The sequence below is a fragment of the Equus asinus genome, chromosome 16, assembly GCF_041296235.1.
Source record: "Equus asinus isolate D_3611 breed Donkey chromosome 16, EquAss-T2T_v2, whole genome shotgun sequence".
Lineage (NCBI taxonomy): Eukaryota > Metazoa > Chordata > Mammalia > Perissodactyla > Equidae > Equus > Equus asinus.
This window is the reverse complement of record NC_091805.1, coordinates 2,347,501-2,368,962: the sequence shown is the minus strand read 5'-3', so window position 1 is coordinate 2,368,962 and position 21,462 is coordinate 2,347,501. Positions and strand designations below refer to the sequence as shown.

General features: G+C 47.8%; 1 protein-coding gene across 16 annotated transcripts in view; it reads right to left on the bottom strand.

Moving 5' to 3' along the window:
* Nucleotides 1-920: 920 nt before the first annotated feature.
* ATG4C (autophagy related 4C cysteine peptidase) overlaps nucleotides 921-21,462 on the bottom strand; it is a 155,855-nt gene continuing 135,313 nt past the window's right edge. For 7 of the 16 annotated variants that reach the window (XM_070486415.1, XM_044748913.2, XM_070486414.1 and 4 more), the window contains one exon: nucleotides 921-2,543. In XM_070486415.1, coding sequence (XP_070342516.1) covers nucleotides 1,971-2,543 — 573 coding nt within the window. In that variant the 3' untranslated portion in view covers nucleotides 921-1,970. The remainder of the gene's footprint in view (nucleotides 2,544-21,462) is intronic. The other 9 variants (XM_044748911.2, XM_070486420.1, XM_070486427.1 and 6 more) reach the window with 3 other exon arrangements.

Genomic DNA, 21,462 nt, shown 5'->3' with positions numbered 1-21,462 from the left:
AATTCCCACACAGTTTGTTTTTTGTTTCTGCATTTTTTTAAGTTATAAAACCAATGCAAGCTCACCTAGAAGGATGTAAGGCATCCTGGATTGACCACTATCAGTATTTCCTCTTGTATCTTTCAGAGATGTCTGCGCATTTCTCTTTTTACACGTTTTTACACTCTACATACCTTCTTAAAACTTTTTTTCACATAAAAATATGTAACAACTACATTAATAATATTTAGAACACACAGTCTCTACTCTGCCCATCCAGTCTAAGCACTTCATATATATCAACTATTCCTCACAATAGTTCTTTAAGGTAAGTACAATTATTATAGGTTTCCATTTTTAATTACTAATCATTATATTTTATTTTTATTTACTCCTGAAGTTTATTATTGTACAGATGAGAAAACTGAGACACAGATTAAGTAACTTGCTCAAAGTCACACATCTTGGAAAGTATTTCATATTTCTCCATATATATCAACCTTATTCTTTTTAATAGCTGCATAGTATTCCATTGCATGGCTGTACTATGATTTACCTAAACATTTAAGTATTTCCAGTTTTTAGCAGTTACAAACTAGGCTACAATAAATTTCTTTACACATATATTGTTGCTTTCTTGTGGGAAAACATCCATCCTGGCAGGGAACCAGGCCAGGTGTGTGCCTCTCAGACCTTGATAGTTATTGCTAATCCCCATCTAAAGAGATTAGGTCAACTCACACACACACCTCACATGGGAACGCCTCCTCCCCATGCTCTCTCTAATTGCAGCATTGTTAAACTGTAACAGTTTTACCTCTTCAATAAGTATGGTGTATCTTTGTTGTTTTGATCTGCCTTTTATAGAACAGGAGTGAGGTTGAGCATCTTTTCCATACGTTTGCTGACCATTTCATTTTTTCTATGTTTTTCATGTTTTTATCTGTCTCCTTTCTTCTGCTGGGTTATTAGCCTTCTTATTGATTTGTAAAGGCTCTTTGTATATTGCACCATTAGCCCTTTGTCTGTCATATGTGAAGCAAACATTTTGGCCATGTTATCATTATTTATGGTATTTTTTATGATACAAAGTTCTTAATCAATTTATCAGTCTTTTTTTCTTTCTTTCTTTCTTTTTTTTTTTGGTGAGGAAGAGTGTCCCTGAGCTAACATCTGTGCTGATCTTCCTCTATCTTGTATGTGGGACGCCACCATAGCGTGGCTTGATGAGCAGTGAACCCTAGGCCACCGAAACAGAGCGTGAGTTTAACCACCACGCCACTAGGCCGGCCCCTATCAGTCTTTTCTTTTAAGACTTTTGAACTTGGCTCCATTTGGAAATTCCACTGTAAAATTCCAGGCCTCTGTCACCGTCCTTTCCTCATTAGCCAGAGAACTTCTGACACGCACACCACATAACTTTTCACAGGGAGTCTATGTTGCAACTAAAACCAGCAACCAAGGTACATTAATCATTTGGAAAGAAGGCTGGAGGTTCAGGGATGCTTCATAAGGTAGTAACTGTTGGCTGGGTTTGATGCCGCTCGCTGGGTGCTTCATGCTGACAGATAAATCCCCTTGCCTAGCGGATGGTGTCGGGTGGAAATTTTGGTAGTGTGGGACAGGCTAAAGAAGTACATAAATAACACTGCCCTGATTCCCACCTTCTGGGTTACAACGCTCGGTGGTCTAAGCAGGTGCAGCCATGTTAATACGCCGGCAGCGAGCGAGCGATGCCGCCAGCGTCAACCCCAGGCAGCAAGCGAGATGAGTAAAAACATTTCATCAGGGCACCGAGGGACCATCAGGACCCCCGGGCCCTCCGAAAGCTTTGCAAGGAGCCCAACTGCGGACATCGTGATGGGGAAGACCTGGCCTCGCCCTCGCCGAGGGGCAGGATGCACGCAGGGATTTAAATACTGATCCGAGCCCCGGTTTTGCAACTCTCATCAAAATAACGCCTGCACAGTCTTCCGTAGAACCTTGTCCCCTCAAGGACGGAGGCGAAGGTCGAGGAGAAGTGGGGACTTGCACCTGCGCTTCAAGTGTCTCCTCTGGGATCTGCTCTCTGACCCGTCCGGGGTGGGCCCGTCTTCTGTGCAACTGCTCGGATTTCTAAAACTCTTCTCCCGGCTCGGGAGACGGGAGACGAAGGTGCGCGGAGGGGAGGTCCGTGGAGGGGAGGACCGTGGATGGGAGGACCGTGGAGGGGAGGTCCGTGGAGGGGAGGACCGTGGATGGGAGGACCGTGGAGGGGAGGTCCGTGGAGGGGAGGTCCGTGGAGGGGAGGACCGTGGATGGGAGGACCGTGGATGGGAGGACCGTGGAGGGGAGGACCGTGGAGGGGAGGTCCGTGAAGGGGAGGTCCGTGAAGGGGAGCACCGTGGAGGGGAGGTCCGTGGAGGGGAGCACCGTGGATGGGAGGACCGTGGAGGGGAGGTCCGTGGAGGGGAGGACCATGGAGGGGAGGATCGTGGAGGGGAGCCTCCCGTCCTCTCGTCGCCCCCCTCCGTGACGCCGGCTCCCTTCCTTTCCTCCTTGCGTCCCTTCCACACCGGCTCACCCTAAAGAGAGAAGAAGGAATTTTTTTTAGAAATGCTGTCATAACCTCCATCAGCAGAGTCATCAGTAAAGCTGGGAGCAGGCCTCCCGGCCCCGTGCCGGGAAACACGGCCTCAGAGGTGGTCCCGGCTTTGGAGGAGGGCCGCGCAGAGGCTGCGAGGGGCCTGCGTCCCGCCACCGCCCTCGCCTCCATCACTGCTCAGCATTTCTTTAAGAAAACGCCAGTGAAAATGTAAGTCTGATGTTTAAGGACATTTTAAAGTATGCCAACACGACACTGAAATGAGTCAAGTAAAATGAAACTGGGTATTTTCATAAGTCGTGAAAATAAGGATTTTTGTGAAGAATGCTGCTTATGCAGAAAAAGGAACATATAAGACTTTGATTTATTTTTTAAAAATTCAGTTTCACAAAAATAACATTTTAAACCTTTTTCCAGTCCAAGAAAAAGAAACCTTTGGCCCATAAATACCAGAGCCATTTGACAAATATTCCTAATTGACAGTATTAAGCTTAAAAATAAAAACATATTCTATCATATTAACTTAAAAAGTAATCACATAATTAATAGGTGAAAAACAGAGAGAAAGATTGCTGAAGATTAAGATTAAGCCCTGCAGAAGCGAATGTTCTAACTAGAAATTGGTTTAATTAATAGCACATTTTACATAATGATCACAGTGTAATTGCGCTGACTAGCAGAGTGTCATTAAATATATCCGTGTGCCTTTACAACACCCTAAGGCTAAAAATAATGAGTTACATTGAAAATCAGTGTGCAACAGGTTCATAAATAACAGTTAAGCCTCTACAAGGCGAATACTTATAAATAATAAATATTTGCCTTTTGTAATTGAAGAAAAAATGACAGCCTTCTTTTTCTACTACCTTGTAGATTGCCATGTTATAAGGCTGAAAAGATTTTTCCCCTTGCTTTCTCTAGAAGGTGTTGAATAATTTATTCAAATGCTAATATTCCACGTAGTCTGACTTTGAGGAACAAATATTCCTACATAAAGAATAAATGCCAGGACGCCTATTACCTCTCCTGCCTTACTTCACACCACGCATCCCCCAAAACTACCACAGTCTATTACACCTGTCACATGAAGTTAGCGGCCAAATTTTCTTGCAGAGAACAGCATTTTTCTTTATTTAAAAATTACCCTTTCTGGGGCCGGCCTGGTGGCATAGCAGTTAAGTTTGCGCCCTCTGCTTCAGCAGTCTGGGGTTCATTTGTTCAGATCCCAGGCACAGACCTACACACCATTCATCAGCCATGCTGTGGCAGCGTCCCACATACAAAATAGAGGAAGATTGGCACAGATGTTAGCTCAGGGTGAATCTTCCTCAAGCAAAAAGAGGGAGATTGGCAACAGATGTTAGTCAGCTCAGGGCCAATCTTCCTCACCAAAAAAAAAGAAAAAGAAAAAAAAGAAAAATTACCCCTTGTCCCCAAATGTTCATCCTGCTCAGGGTTGTTTAGAGTGGCAGCTGCTCCGTGACTTCTGGAAGAAACTGAAAGATGCCTGAGAACTTCATCTCTCAGTCTTCTCCTGAGAATCAATAATCTGGTAGCAATGGATGCAGCTCCTTATCCATGTGGTCACCCTGGCACGGGCTCAGATCTGCAGAAGGTCATGTTCATGAGCCTCATCCTCTTCAGGTCCTTAGCTCCCAAATGGAGCTGCACTCCTCCTGTACCGGACAGAGAGCACGGACAGCGGCCTGGGGAGGGTCTCCGAGAGCTCCCAGAGGGGCCTCCCCACCAGCGGCTCCTCCCCAAGGACGGCAGGAAGGAGGGCATCCCCAGGAGAACACAGTTGTGAGGGGATGAGCCGCACCAGGAAGGTGGACAGAGGTCACCCCAGCTCTCTAGGGAAGGGGACCAGGAGAAAATGCCTCCTCCAGGGTCCAAACAGCCTCAAGCATCGTCCCTCCTGACAACTCAAGAGCCCCCAGCACAGGGAGCCCTTCAAGGAGGTTGCTGCCCAGCTTCTCTTTTCACGCTGAGGACGCAGCTCCTTCTGTGGGGGGAGGCAGTGTTGCTTAGTGACGAGGAAAGGGCTCTGGCATTAGCCAGAGCTCAGTTCAAGTACTGGGTTCACTACTGGTTAGCTGTGTGACATGGGGTAAGCCACTTAACCTCTCTGAGCCTCAGTCTGTAAAGTGGGATGACAATAGTCTCTGCCCCCTAGGGTTGTTGTGAGCATTCAATGAAAAAAAAATTTTTTTTAAGATTGGCACCTGAGCTAACGTCTGTTGCCAATCATCTTCTTTTTTCTTCTTCTTCTTCTTCTCCTCCCCAAAGCCCCGCACTACATAGCTGTGTATTCTAATTGTGGCATGTGGGACGCCGCCTCATCATGGCCCAATGAGCAGTGCCATGTCTGCGCCCAGGATCCCAACCGGGGAAACCCTGGGCTGCCCAAGCGGAGCGTGCGAACTTGACCACTCTGCCCCTGGACTGCCCCGAAAAAAATTTTTAAGTTTGTGAACTCTTCGCGTGGGGCCTCCCAGTTAGCAATAGCTGAAGATGTGGTAATCATTGCAAATCAAAGCAAATCGCATGGCTCCCGGATTGAAGCCGGGACGCCCTGCCCCCCTGCACACCCTGGCCCCCAGCGTCATCCCACCCGCTCACGCCCTCCTGCTCTGCGCTCCAGGACTCCTCAGCTCTTTCAGACAGGCCATGCTCCCTCTGGCCCCAGGGCCTTTGCAAACGCCTCTGCCTGGAACTCTCTTCTTCCCTACTTGTCCTAGTTAGCTCCCCAGACCTCAGCTCAAACGAGGCTTCCTCAGGGATGTCTCACACTAGCTCAGATTTCTCCCTCTCACGGCTCCCTCTACTGTCCCTTCACAGGTTTAGTCATCACTTGAAGTGGGACGTTTGTGTGGTTATTTGATAAGTGACTTTCCATTAGTAAACCGTGCGTCCTACGAGGGCAGGGGCCGTGGGCGTGTGGGGCCCATCACAGCCGTGCGCGGAACCTGGCCTGTGGCCCCAGCAAACGCTTGCAGTGGATGCAGGAAGGAAGGACTCATCGTTCACTGGCCCCGTTTCCACTGAGGGCCCCTCACACACGAGGACAGTGCCGACTTCCTCTGGTTCACCAGCAGCTCTGCAACAGCCCGGCGCCCACCCACGAGGGAGACAAGCGCAGCGGGATGGTGCTTCCGCGGTCCCTCCACCAGCACGCCACAGGCTGCAGTAGCTTCAAATATATGTAACACACCCACACACACTCTCACATACACACACATCCTGCTTTTTCACCAATATTAAATTGTAAAAATGCTTCCATATTATTACTTAACTTCTATAAATATTTTAAACAGTGCTATGCCAGACAGAAATGCCTTCTGCTGCTACTGACAGTAGGACTTGGGCAGCTTAAACAAATAGATTATTTTTCTCACATAACAAGAAGTCTGAAGATAGGCAGTTGCTGACATTTCTTCAATTAGCTTTTTCCTCATGGTTGCAATATAACTGCTGTAGCTCCTGCCATCCCATTTACGTGCAAGTCAGGAAGAAGAAGGAAAGGATGTGCCATTCCTGTCCTTCCCATTTATCAAGAAAAGCCAAGGCCTTTGCACCCTCAGCAGACCTCCACTTACGAATCCTTGACCAGACTCTGTCTGTGACCAATGCTAGGTGCAAAGACATCCGGAAAAGTGGATATTTTGTTTTTTCAGCCTGTAGGGTTGAGGCAGGCAAGGGAAATTGGGCACTTTTCTCATCCTATCATGTTAATTCCCTTCCCTTTGATTCTCAGCTCTTTAAATAAAAATCGTGAGAACCTTCATAAGGACTCTTTCCTCCTTTTCTTCCTAGTTTGGGAAAACTGGCCGGATGGACAACAGTGGTTCTTAATCAGAGAGTTTCTTAATCAGAGATGATTTTGGCTGTCATAACGTTTATGGGGGGTGGTGCTTTTGGCTTTGGGGGGCCAGGGCCAAGGCTGGCAAACGGCCTCTGATGGACTCGAAAGCTGTACAATGAAGACCCCAAATGCCAAGAATGTCCTTTCGACTCCCATTCAGTGGCAATCATGGAAATCAGGAATCACGGAAAATCAGAAACAGGGAAGGGAGGGAGGGCGGGGGAACCCTGTCATTAGACACTGCGCAACAGAAGGCAGGCAACACTTCTCGGCGTCGGGGTACATCCCTGCACCTAGCACCTCCTTCTTCCTCAGCCACCCTCTGCACCATGTCAGCCTATGAGGACAAGATTACTTAAACTGTCCTCCTGGAGAAGTATCTCAGACAAGGAAAGGGAGCGGACCCTCACTCTTCCTGGCTTTCAGAGGGCTCCTCCCCGGGCTTTGGGACCTGCCATCGTCTGCAGTTTGCTCTCCCCTGGAGGAGGCTGGGACGGCGGAAGGGCCGGGACAGGTGCGCCGGAGCTGACGCTGACCGGCAGGCTGGGGGGCACAGACCGGCCCCCTCCCTCGGCGGACCCCGGGCTGTTAGGAGCAGGGAGCTGACTGTCCGGTCCGCCCATTCTCCATTCCTCACCGAGGCGTCGGTCCCAAATTGCCGAACCTCCATTCAACAGTTAAATTAAACATAACTAACTTTGTTGCTATTATTTCACAGCCGAATAACCTGATGCTCACACTCGCGGGGCGTTCAATAGGTGGGAGCGCAGACACATTTGTAAGTCTCCGCTGGTGATGAACTCCGCTGAGCTGAACTTGGGTTGCACAGGATTCCGCTCAGCCGAGACGGGGCCCCCTACCGCGCTGTGAAAATAAGCCTCACGCCGCGATTTGGACGCGCCCCCCACCCCCTCCCCGCAGGCAGGCGCCCCTCTTCCCCGCCTGCCCTGCGCAGCCGCGGCTCCGGCCCAGCCGCATCCTAACCCGAGGCGTCCGCAGACAGCCCCTCCCAGATGCGCTGAGGTGTGGAGGGTGAGGCCTCCACGTGCGCCCCTCCCGGACGGGTGACCACGTGCGGGTCGCGCGGCCTCGGACAGTCAGACTCCACGTCCACGTCCGGCAGACACGACGACAGCCCGCCGTCCCGCCTCCCACCCGCGCTGAGAGCTCAGCTGCACAAAGCATGGAAAACACGCTCGAACTGTCGGGCGCTATTCCCTTCTATTTATCTTTTCACCTCTAATTGGAGTCCTATCCTTAAAACACGACGGGAAGCACCTAAAAGCATTTGAACTGAATAGTAAATCCGTGTCTTATTCATCAAACAAGTATTGGGCGCCTTCTGTGTACCAAGCCCTGCCCCCAATACCGTGGGTGTAAAGAATGAAACTGTGTTCTGGTTTGAGATAAAGGAACGACTGGAAGACGACGAGACCCGCCCGTGGGGTGGAGACCGTCCGGGGTGTGGGAGCGCCCCGGGGCGCAGGACCCGCCGCAGACGCGGGAGCATCGCACGCGCACGGGATCGGCCCCCATCCCCGCTCGGGGACCACGCCGCGTCCCTTCCCTTGAGGGCCGGACCGCGGGGGAGAGCGCGGCTTCTATCTGGTCTGGACGCGGCGAGGCCAAGGCCCCAGTACCTCGCGCACGGGCCAGAGCCGGGAGGAGGGCGGAAAAGCAGGCCCGCCTGTTTGAAAATTATCTGAAATCATCTTAGATCATGTTAATTATGAGTCACCAAGAACCACGCAAAGTATCTTTTAAACAGGGGGCGCGGAGGTCATGTAAGCTATGCAGTGTCTCGCTGAACCCCACGCGGAAACTGCGGGTGGGTCTCCCGAGGGACAGAACTAAGTTCCAGAAAGCTCCACACACCAGGCGGATCCCCTCCCCTCTCCGGCGGCTCCGTTGTCCTCACCCTCTCTGTTTGCACCGGTCTCTCTCCTCAGACCCAGCTTTCCTTGCTCCTCCGCGAACCAGGCAGGAGATGCGCCCCACCCCTCCTCACCTGGTTCAGGCAACCCCAGGAGAGGACGGGCCTCTGAACCCCAACCCCAGAGTCCTGGAGGAGGCCATCTGATGGGCCAAGGTTGGGTTAACTGCCTGCGCTCTGAACGGTGGGCTACACACGGAGAACAGCCCGGAAAGGGCTGGGGGACACCTGCCAGTCGCCCCTGAGCCAGGTGATCACGGCCAGCCTCAACAGCCCTGCTGACAGCATCCCCTCGATGCGATGGGATGAAAATGGCACCTCACCTCTGCGCTTGCTCCCCCCAGCCACTACCTCAGTGCCGTCGTGAGAAAAACAGTCCAATCCCAGCCAGAAGGACGTTCCACAGATGCCTGACCAGTACTCCTCAGAACTGCCAAGTTCATCCAAACCGGTACAGTCTGAGAAACTGTCACGGTCAAGAAAGCTGAGGACACCACTAAACGGAATGTGGGATCCTGGATGGGCCGGTGGGACAGAAAAAGGACTTCGGTGAAGACAAAGGAACTAAAGTAGAGACTTTAGTTAATAAGAACATGTCAATATCGGTTCATTAATTGTAACAAATGCACCACACTGACATAAGATGTTGATAATAGGGTAACTGGGTGTGGGTTATATGGGAACTTTGTGCCATCTTTGCAATTGTTCCATAAATCTAAAACTCTTTTAAAATAAAAAGTTCATTAAAACACGGTATTGCATGCTTATGCTGTGCCACAGACCCTGCTAGATGCTTCAAAGGCTGCAATGACTAAACCAAAAGGTCCTTCCCAGATTCTCCTGCCCCCTCACCCATCTCCCATGACAGAAGCCACAAGCCCTGTGAGACAAGGGAAGACGCCAAGGCCCAGCGCAGTCTGCACACAGGAGGCTGTCCCGAAACGCTTGCTGATGTGAAGCCGCAGTGATCACCCACAGGGAGGCCCCACCTCACGCTCAGAGACGCCGCCCGCCTCGTCCCAGTGTGGGTCAACGGCAGCCGCCCTGCACAGCAAAGAGGCCGGTTTGCTCTCTCTTCTTCTGAGTGAGGTCGCTAGTCCCTTCCCGGGCTGCCACCATCACTCTGAGGTCCCCCTGGGCCATGCCGACAGGTTCATTCTGGTCCTGGCCTGGCAGCTCCAAGTGGCACCAGGCCTCAGTGTTGTATGCCCTTTGGGGACCCTCCTTGCTTCTCTCAGGAGAGACTCACACAGCCTTTCAAAGGACAAGGGCCTCTTGTCATGATTAACCTTCGGAATGGGCACTAAAAATAACTTTCCGTTCACTTTAGTAGTTCCGGTTTTAAGGAGAAAGACAGGCAGTGCAGCTTCTTCGAGCATTTTCTTTTCCAAAGCGGTGGAGAGGGACAGAAGACCCGGAGTTTCTGGCCATCGAGCTGACACTTGGACGTTTTACCCTTTTCTGCCTCCTTTGTTCTTCCTGCCACTGTCTCCATGCAAAGTCGTTTGTACCTTAGGAACTGAATATTAGCTGATGAACTAACCCCTCCAGGGAGAATACCGTTAACTCATCAGGCCGCTTCATTCCCTTTCTTAAAAAACTGCCCTGGAACATCTTTTGTTTTATTAAATGACTGAATTCTGCACTGTGGTTTGCAGAGTCTTCACAAACTTGGGAATTTAAGATGTTCCCAGTGGCTTATTCTCAGCCCTTCACAAAGAAAACATACCGCCCCTCACGGCTATGCCAGAGTGTTCTCCTAAAAAGGGACCACGCCGAGCCCTGTTGACAGGGGACGTAAATGTCACTCCCCGTGGGAGAGCTGAAGCAGCCCTGTCGCCACCTGCGCTCCTGTGGGATGGAGAGCCAGGCGGCCTCTCCACCAACACCCCATTCACGTAATTGGGACCAGGAGGCTGAGCGATTCCACACTCAGGCATTGGGACCCTTCCCCACGCCGAGGCCCGTTTTCACTCTGGTTCTATCAGCACACACGTGTCCCCCTAACTCTGAGCCTCTGTAGGGGCCCCCATCCGCCCATGTCCACCTCACCCACAGCGCACACAGCTCCGCAGAGTAGGCGTGAGCACGTGCAGTAGACAGAAAGGCCAGGACAGAGGCCGCACGGTGACCGTGCAGAGACCCTCCTGAGCCATTGCTGCTGCTGCTGCTGCCACCGCGGACCACCCTGGCGCTCAGACAGGTGGGGGTGAAGAAGAACATCTCCCCGTCTGCTCACTCTGCCCGGGCCTGAGAGAATCCCCAGTCTCACGTCTCTATTTCAGACTGCATATGGCGGCGATATTGGCTTTTCCCCACCTCAGCCTAACCATGACTAAACAGGTTGATGAATGTCATGCATCTTATCATCATACGTGCATATTTTTAAATATAATTCACGTTTGATCTGCACCCTTGTGCAGTGGCGAATGAAAACAGTTAAGATTTCTTCCACTGTCTGCCTTTAAATGTATTAAACAGCCCTGCTGTCAATAGATTATATTCTTGTACAATGATAATAGCCCCCAAAACTAAGAGGCCTTGTCAGGAATTGCAGTTGTCACAGTTTGATGGGAATGATTTTACTTGGGGTCCGTCTGCCGCGCAATCATCTCATAATCTGGATATACATCACAGCGTGACATGTAAATTTCCTGCTACTCTGCTTTCATTTCCAGAGGCAGCAATCAAATGAAAACCACTCAACCTCACCCAAATGTATAAATAATTTTCATTCAAACATATTAACAGTCAAAATATGAGAATTTATCACAGAGTGCTAGGCCTTTTAAGAAGCAATAAAGACTTTACTTTTTAAGCATATTTCTCCTTAGAAAAGTAAGACGAACAGTAACTCGCAATTTCAAAGTCGCATTTGAAAGTCCACATGGAAACCACCTCATCTGCAAACTTAAGGGATGTGGGTGCTTTGCCGTGGATTTGACGCTTGGAGGAAAAGGCATGAGGGAAACATTGTGTAATAGAGCTGCGTGTGGATTAATAATCACCCACGTGAAAATACCAATGTCTAAAAATGCTGATTTATTTTGCCTTCGCTGAACGTCGCTCTTGTGCTGCACAGTCAATAGTGGATTGCTTTCTCTAAAATACAGACACCTGATCCAGCAGCCGCTTGGATATCCCAACCATGACACTCTTTTCCTGATAAACATGAGATTTTAATTGAAAGCAATCTCCTTGAGCAAAAAAAAAGCCCATCGAATTGCAGCCTGGGCATGGCCGACTCTCGCCCACTGCGCGCTGGGTTCCAGCCACAAGAGCTCTCAGTTACCGGGGAAGGGACAGGCATATTCACAACTGAACGAGAGAAATACTTGTCTTTGGTGCTCGGTTATGAAGTTAAATGAGAGCAGGTGCTGGCTCGCTCCTTGGCCTGGTTCGAGGTGAGTGTGGGGATGGCCGTGGGGAGCTCATTTGAGAGAGGACAAGAGCCACGGAGTGCTCACCACCGGAGCCTGAGGACTCACGAAGGCCTGCCAGGCTCCCCCGGGAAGGCGCTTCGAGGCTAACCCTTCACATGTGGACTTTGCGCCTGGCCGGACGAGGTGCTAAAAGACATCACTTGACCCATGAGACACCATGTTGACAAGAGTTTATTAGCTGTGGAACAAAACCCCAAAAGGAATATCAGACTCTGATGCATTTAATTCAATAACCAATCCACTCAGATTTCCAAAAGGCACTTTCCACATTTCAGAGACACTGGCACTTTGTCTCTGGGTAGAAGACCAATCGCAAGAGTCGTGGCACACCCACCAGGGCAGGTGAAGAGCAGAGGGCTGGGGCGGGGGCGCGGATGGGAAGGTGGGTGGAGGACTGAGGGAAATCTACTTTACCATTGGTGCCAGTGCCTAAAGATTTTGCTGCCTCACCTTAAATTTTTATACCCTTTTCTTCTCCCCCACTGCCCCCACTATGTGCAAAAACTGCTAAGATGACAGTTTTTCCCATTTCCCCGGTAAGTGTGTCTGCAGAAGTAGAAGTGCCATAACCCGGGGTACAGCAAGCTCAGCCATTTGAAATAAAACTTTGCAGTACTAATGTTTTTGTAACTGCTTTCATATTGTAATGATATTTTTCCAAGCACTGGTTTTATTTGATCTTAAATACCTTTTTGGGAAAGTCCAGTGAGCTGACTCTAATAAAATCATGCTATTGAAAAAAGGTTTAAGTAGAATGTTCAGAATAAATTACAAAACTGCATGCAAGAATACCAGCTAGCGCTGCAATAAAAAGCTGAAAATGAGTATTCTTGCAATATATTTTAAAGAAGTAGTATACTTTTTTTGTCCATTTTTTTTCATTGAATGTTTCATAACAGAATGCCTCCATGTCGTGAAAGGAGGGGAATGCATACCAAATGAACAAACTGCGGGAAAAATTGCATTTAAGGAAAAAAAAACTTGACTTTTGGGGGAGTATAGAATATATTTCATCTCATTTTCAATAACCGTTGGAAGATAATAGGAAATGTAATTTCTTTCCATTTGCTGTGCCAAAATACTTAAATTACATCATACTTATCCTGTCATATTTTTCCCCCAACATATTCAGGACTCTTTAATGGATTTTGCATTCCTTACGTTTGCATTAAGGAATGGATCTGCTTTAAGAGACGAGGCACCCAGCAGGAGGGGCCTCAGGGAAACCGTGGGACGGCCTGAGTGCAGGATACAGGCAGTGGTACCTCTGACGTCCTACAGCAAAGCAGAAGTAAGATGCCCATGAGGATGGAGGTGTCCTCCTAATTACTCCTGAGATCCTAGCTCCAAAAGAAACCATGAGCCCTCCCTCCCAAGAGGACCGCCTCACAAAAATCGGTGCTGAAAGAGCAAAAGACTGCACGTGGTAAATCACCCCTATGGAGCCAGATATGGTCACCCCCTCCCCTTATCTATCGGGGTACATTCCAAGGCCCCCTGTGGATGCTGGAAGCTCGGGGAGTGCCGACCCTGTCTAGGCTGTTGGTCCTATGCACACAGACCTATGAGAAAGTTTCATTCACAAATTAGGCACAGTAGGAGATTAACAACAACAATTTCTCTTTGGCATAGGTGAATCGCTATGACCCTACTCTTGTGCTTTGGGCCATCATTAAGTAAAATAGGGGTTCCTAGAACCCAAGCACTGTGATACCCATCAGTCGATCTGATAACCCGGACAGCTACTAAGTGACTCACAGGCAGGTGGCGTATACGGTGAGGATCCAAGGGACAAGGGGATGAGTCACGTCCCCAGTGGGACGGCGGGAGACTTCATCATGGTACTCAGGACAGTGAGCAATGTAAAACTTATGAATTGTTTGTTTCTGGAATTTTCCATTTAATATTTTCGGACAGCCATTGACCGTGGGTAACTAGACCACAGAAAGCGAAACCGCAGATAAGGGGGGATGACTGGACCTGCCATTTGAGAGTCCACGTGTCCTGGGCACTGATTCCAGCATGAGCTGCAGGTTCTATATGGGACGATATTTCTGTAAATCAAATTCACTCATAAATCCAAACTCACTTCTCCTGCCTCCGAGTAAAACAAAAGCGATCATTCTCATCCCATGGAGAGACACTGGGACAAAGCAAAGGCGGCCACAGCATAACGGACACAGTCTAGAATATGACGGACACTGCGGGTGGTCCACCCAGCGCTCCTCCTCCCCATCCGTCTTCCTTCCTGACAAGCCTGATTTGCTCAGGAATCCACTTCTCCTACGCATAGCCGTGCACCTCAGGACAATCTGACTGCCTGCGTCTCAGGGTGGGACTGCCCGGTCACGGGCCATCCTGTTCCAGTAGGGCGTCTGACAAGAGGGCTGGGGCTCTGACCAGTGAAGTGGGAGAGAAGTCTGCTGGGGCTCCTTCAGAGAAGAGTTTTCTTGACAACCAAAGAAGTGGTGTCTTCTTTCTTCTGGGGACTCTGTTGTCTGGATGTGGCCCCTGAAAGTCTCACAGCCACCTGCTGCCAACCTTAGGTTGAACCAATACCAGCAATGGCGGAAGCAATGCTGGACTAGCTTCCAGGGGCCGCCGTAACAAAGTACCACAAGCTGGGTGACAACACAAAAATGTACTGTCTCACAGTTCTGGAGGCTGGAAGTCCAAAATCAAGGTGTCGGCAGAGCCGTGCTCTCTCTGCAGGCTCCAGGGGAGCGTCCTCCTCACCTCTTCCAGCGTCCTTGGTGGCCCCTGGCTTGTGGGGGCATCACTCCAGCCACATGGCTGTCTTCTCCCTGCGTGTCTTCACATTGTCTTCCCTCTGTGTGTGTCCAAATGTCCCCTTTTAAAAAGAACACCAGTCACATTGGATGACAGCCCACCCTAATGACCTCATTTTAACCTGGATATCTCTGTGAATACCCTATTTACAAATAAGATCACATTCAGAGGTACTGAGGTTAGGACTTCAACATATCTTTTTTAAGGGGGAGACACAATTCAACCCATAAATTGCCCAAACCTGGGCTGATGCAAGGTTGAATAGACCTTGATGACATCATTGAGCCTCTGAATTAACCGAGCCTCAAAGCCATCCTGCCTCGGGACTTGCTGATGCGTGAGGATCCCTTCCTACATTGTTCACACCATTTTGCACTGTTTGTTACTCGTCGCTGAACCCACTTTCGTTGATGCAACAGATGTTGGAGTAAAAACAGACCTGATTCTACCACTTAATAACTATGTGTCCTTGGGAAAAATGACTTTCATTCTCTAAGAACACTTTCTGTATCTCTAAATGGAGTCAAACGTTATTTCAGAGTTGTCACAAGGATTGACGAGATAATGCATATCAACGGCATTACACAGAAAAGGTGCTCAGTAGATTGCTGTTATGCTCTTTGTAAAAACTGCTCATGTGACTTTGGAAGAATAAAAACAATACCATATAATCTAGTTTTAAAGGCCGACTGAGAACCAGTAGTTCTTGATGGTTGCTGCATTTCGAGATAAATCATTTTGCCTGTGCTCTTCCTTGGGCATCCTGCACCTGTCCAGGCCTCTTCGAGGCCTTTGTGACAGCCGCCGTCTATGAGAGGCGGTTGACTTTGGTGATTAAAAGCAGGGACTCTTGAGTCAGACCACAGGGACACAAATCTTGGTTCTGCTACTTCCTATGTGTGATGTTGGGCAAGTTATTCAACCTCTCTGTACCTCGGCTTCTTCATCTCTAAGAAAGGGAATGATGGTGACGATGATAGTTTCTCAAAGTATTCTTGAGAGGAATCAAAAGACATGAGGTGATTGATTCCTCAAGAGTCTGGCATGGAGTGGGCACGTCAAACATACACTCTCTGTTCCTTTCAGTCTCCATTATTATCTGCCGTCATCTTGGGAGGCTGCACAGTGATCTTCAAACTTCAGTGTGCTGAGAAGGGCCTGTGATGCCTGTTGTAAACACAGATCCCAAGGACTCCCCTCCGCATCCAGAGATTCAGATCCACTGGTTGTGAGATGCACGTTTAACAAACACTGCAGGTGAAACTGGAGCACACGGCCCCTTATCACACGCTGAGAAACTCGCTACTTTTCTGAGTGGAAGTCAGGAGCCTTGGAAGGAGTCCCTCATCTTGGAGATGTTTCTCTTACCCTTCCTACTAGTCAGAAAGCTTCTGGAAGGCAAAGCCATCATTATCTCTCTGTCTCTTTGCCTGACCACACGTCAGGTTCAGTGTCTTGCTAAATCAATTTAAAGTAACCTCAGATGGTGTGGAAACAACAGCAGTCAGGGAGAGAAGCGGGTGGAGACCTAGGCAAGAGGAAAACAGGCTCATCTCCCCGCGTAGACATTCCAGGAGACTCTGTGGAGACAGCTGTCCTGAGCCAGCCCCAGCACCAGCTTTTGTTTCTGTGAGCCCCATGGACAGTGTGACCCCGGAGAGCGGTCACTCGGGAGCGCGGGATTCCAGGCTGGCTTCACTTTTCACACTTACACCAGCCTGGGGCACAGCTCTCTGAGCTCAAAGCAAACCTTTAGACCAGGTGCAGGAGGACAAAGGGGGAAAATCCCAAATGAGAAGCTCAGTTTGGACTTCTTATTGTTACTGGGTCACTCAACCAACCGAGCTCAGCTCTCTTAGGGGCACCTTCAACAAAGAACGTTTACAGGGTTGTTTTGTAAACTAATTAGTGTTAATACATACAGCAATATGTAGCTACTGTTTATTGAATGACTCTCTGGGCCAGATGCTTTTCAAGAATTATGTCACTAACTTCTCAAGAATTCATTCAAATAATATTTGTTGAACATCTACTATGTGCCAAATTATCAAATAAAAGCTAATAAATATGATATACTTATCAATATATATGTAACTATATAACTTATCTATATCCCACAGATGGCTATACAGAAAGGAATTTCCTAGACAGACTGGGAGGCTAATAAGTATAAAGCATTAGTGCCATGTCTGACGCATAACAAGCACGTAACAAAGGGAAGCCACTATTATTACTGTTGTTCATTATTATTAGAATGCGTACTGTCATTAACAGTGGTTCTTTCTGGAAACATTCTGGGTGAATGTGTCTTCATCTTGCTTATTTGCATTTACTGCATGTTCTATAATAAGCGTGCGATGGTGTTGTAATAAAAAATAGAAGCTACTTACTTTAGAAGTTAGTAAGATATTTCCCCTCTGAATCCACAAATGGAAACCACACTGTCTTTAACGGCACCACCTAGTGGCTCCAACAGAGTGTGACTGAAAAAGGTCCTTTTTCTCCCACCCACCTCCTCGGACACAGTCTCAGAGACACAGCTTCCTACCAAGAGCCACAGGCCGGGTGGCTGTGACACGCTCCCTCACCCACACAGCATCCAGTGACCGGCGTGCTCGATTTCTGTGCCCTTACTGGTCTTTAGAACTCACTCTATTTTTTCATGATGAAATGATTTTATTTCTTATGGGAGTCTGATTTTGATACGTTATCTCACAGAATACAACTCAGGAATCCAGTGAGACAACACACACACAAAATGTAAATCTTCTGTTTTAGAAATGTCCTTATAGCTAAAGGTATAAAAATTACGGGAAAAGATAATTTTAATAGTACAAGAAGCATTTATTGAGGATCTGTAGTTGCCAGGCATCATGTAAGATGCTGCAATGAAAAGCTTACTAACAAACGTCCTCCTTGTCCTCAACAAGCTGTGACGTTTGATGCAAAACACTGTGACACAGCAACTCCCGCACGCACTCCTTCATTCATTCAACAGGAATTCACTGAATACTATGTCACAGGCACTGCGCTAGGCACTGGGGACACAGAAATACATGAAATAAACAACATCCCTCCTCGAGAGCCTACAATCTAATGGGAGAGAGATACTTAATAAATAAATACGAGATACAGTTGTGATAATAAGCGCTACAAAAAATAATAAAGCAGGTCAAAGGGAGTAGAGAGTACCAGGGTTGCTGCTGATTTAGGACAGCCAATAAAAGCCTCTCCAGTGAGGAGATATTTGAGAAGAGACTGGGAAGCAGTAAGGGAGCAAGCCATAAAGATGTTGGGGGGAGCATAGTCTATGCAAAGGTCCTGAGGTGGGCATGTGCTCCCTCAGAGCAAAGCAGCAAGAAGGTCCATGTGGCTGAGCAGAGCGAGCTGGGGAGAGAGTGGTAGGTGATGAATTTGGACCAGATTCTGTAGGACCTTGTTGGTCATGCTAAACACCTTTGATTTGACTCAAGGGTTAATGGGAAGCCACTGGCAGATTTTGAACAGAGGAGTGACATGCTCTGGCTTACATTTTAAAATATCACTTAGCTGCTGAGTAGATATTAGACAGGAGGAGGACGAGAGTAGATACAAGGAAACCACGCAATAATCGAGTGAACCAATGTCTGCGAAACGACTGCACGTGTGGACAAGACATAAAAGCAGAAGAGGTGGCAGTGCTCAGTCACGTCAGGAAGCCACCAGAGGGGCTCCTCGCCGAGGTCAGGCCCAAACAGGGACTTGCTTTCTACTCTCAGGTTGGAATTTTTTGGCAAAGAGTGTTCTTCCGTCAGGAGACCCATAATATCAATGTCTCTCTTTTGTGATGTTAGTAGCTTAACAAATGCCCCGATCCATTCATTCATTAGAGAGACCAAGTGGTGATATTCTCATTCTATCTTTTCATTTATATTTATCAGCTGGAATACGTTTATAAAAAGAACCTTTCCTCCATCTTCTATTCAGTTACCCAGTTGTACAATTCACGTAGAAAAGGCAAGATACACGCTTGACTTTTTTCCCTTTATTTTTATTTTTCAGAATAATGAGTTGGTTGACCAGCATCTTTCTGTGGTGACCGATTGCTTGCTCGCTTTCCCTCTCTCTCTTTCTCTCTCTCTCTCACATGTTCTCCCTCTCTCTTTCTTGTGTTCTCTTTTTCTCTCTTTCTTAGTATCGTTATGAACTTACGATTTTTAAACAGATCTGATGGGTTCTAATCAATTGCATTACTACGCGTATGGATGCTCAGACCATCCCCATCCTTAGCCGGGAGCCTCCTCCCGTTGGCTCCTGGGCCTTTTGAGGGAAACCTGGTAGCTTTGCCAGCTTCCCTGCTGCCTGATCCAAGTGTGACTGTCCGTGTCCCTAATGGAATCAGCCATTTCCCTAAGGAGTCTTGGTTCCTTCTCGTGGGATAGGGCATTTCTGCACCACAATCTGAGCACTCGGCTCTCACTGTTTCTTTGTTGCTCATGGTTTCTAGGCCTTTTCAGTGGACAGAGTTCGAAATTTTTCTTAAAAAAATTATGATCTCATATTCCTACTTCCAATTTAAACTATAAGATTTTTTACTCCTTTCTCCTACACTGATGGTCTCAATTTTCAACAACTCCAGAAATTATAGAATTACAGTAACCCTTAATTACTAATTTGCTTTTATTCCCCCAAAATACACACAAGAATCTCGTAATTAACAATGCCTACAGTACCACCCCCAACACGATTACAGTGGGTCATTTAAGATTCTTTTTGCAGTTCTTTTTGTCCTAAGGGCATCTCACCCCAGGGATGTCCAGGCAAGTTACTGATGTTTAAAGTCTCTGGAATTGTTCACGTCATGGAGCTTTACAGTTTGTGGGGTAAGCAGACATTTAAGAAGTGATTATAAGGCAGTAAATGTCACAAAAAGTACAGGGAGCAAAGCGAGGCTCCCGTCTGGAGGCTCAGGGAAGACGTCCTGACGTCCTGTGACTCTAATAATCATCCGTTTTATTCATCACACCTGACTTCCGTGTCTGGCAGTAAAAGCCCCGGGGCATAAGGACTTGCCCCCATTGAGAACACCCACAGAGAGGAGCTTCAGACGGTGGAGGGCACTCAGGAGGGTGGAGCTCAAAAGACCCAAAGCGACAATGACATGATTCTGGGGCCTGCTCGGCAGGCGGCACTGTGTTAGATGCTTAACATACATCAGATACAATCCCCAGAATGACTCTGTCACTTCGATGATGTTATCCCACTTTAGATCAGGAATCTGAGAATGAGAGAAGGCAGGAGGCAAAGTGCAAAGTCACACAGCCGCCGAGTGGGAGGGCCAGGATTCAAATTCAGGTCTGCGATTCCAAGACCATACGCTACCCATTGCCGTGCTGAATTCGTTAGTTTATTCTCTAGAGACATGGCGTATCTGAATATATAAACTGTGCTTTATAAAATAAACTATGTTAGCCTAGAGTCGCGTCTCACGTGTGAGGGGTACTCATCAGAAGAACTAACACCTGGTTCACCCTTTACTGGCTACATTGATAGCCTTTTCTAACCCGATTGGTTCTCAATATTCCCAATTCACAGGAAGGAACGAAGACTCTCAAAGACATTAACCGGCCAGCTAATAAGTGACAGAGCTGGGTTTCAAACCCGAGCCTTCTGACTCCAGATTCCAAGGTGTTCCCTCTCCCGGACATCCTGCCGCTGTTACCAGATCTCAGAATGAGGGCAGAAATGAAGACATGACAAGAAAAACCAATAAGGAAAAAAGCTTAAAATTATACACCCCCCCAAATTATGATGCCACTTATCAACAAAATGTTACTTTTTGTTATGCAACTATCAAAAAAAAATAGTAAAACTTTAAAAATCTTCACTTAAAAAAATCTCCAGGTGAAAAATCTGCAAATTTCGTACCTTAACATTGTAGCGAAAAAGATACATAAAAACTGTTTTCTTTTTTATAATTTTTCTTAATTTTTCATTAAATCTAAAATTGTCCTAAAATATAAAGTCTACTTTAAAAGAGAGAGAGGACATGATCTCTCGTTGCTTAAATTCTTCACTATTCTTTGATAAATAATTTTGCCGAAAAGGAATAAAATTTACTGGCTTTTGATATGCTGGTCCTGACAGCCTTCTCCACACAGGACAGCCCATCCTAGGTGCTGGGTCAGAGGGTCCTGGTGCAGACCTGGCTCTGCCCCTTCCTGCTTCAGTCTTCTCAGGGATGACCCCCTCAGGAAGGGCTGGAGGATGAAAGGATGCAGTGCAGGCCCAGCCCCTTCCTGGGGGGCCCAGGCACTGGGAACGTTCAGCAACTGGGGTCTGGTCTTCATTGTCGGGCTGCACTCACTACCTCTCACTGTGGTTACAGATTAAAAGTTGGAATTTGGAAGTGGGGAGATATTAAAGCAAAAACAAAAACAAAACCTTAATATTCAATCATTAGTTCATTTTCCTTAAATAACAAAAGTCACTAATTCAATTTACTTCTTACATTTTAAATATATAGGCTAAGGACGAAAACAACCCAAAGTTTAAGTGCTATTTTTATCCTGTTGCTTAAATTAAAATTTTAGATAGGAAAAAAACTTTTTTGCCCTTTTAAAAATAGAGAAAAATAGGCTGCAATGTTTTCATCTCTCTATGAAGCAGGAAACCCCCACAGCACACAGTTTCACGGACTCAGGACCATGAAATCTCCGTTCCAGAGCATCAGCTTACCCATCCAGCTGCTCTGGAGCTGTGGGTCTTTGCGAGGGCGCCTCGCGGGACCACCCAGATCCTCACTCGTCCGGGTCTGGCTCACTGGCCACCGAGCCTGTCCTTGCCCGCAGTACGTGGAGCATCACCAGGGCAGTGCACTTAGCGACCC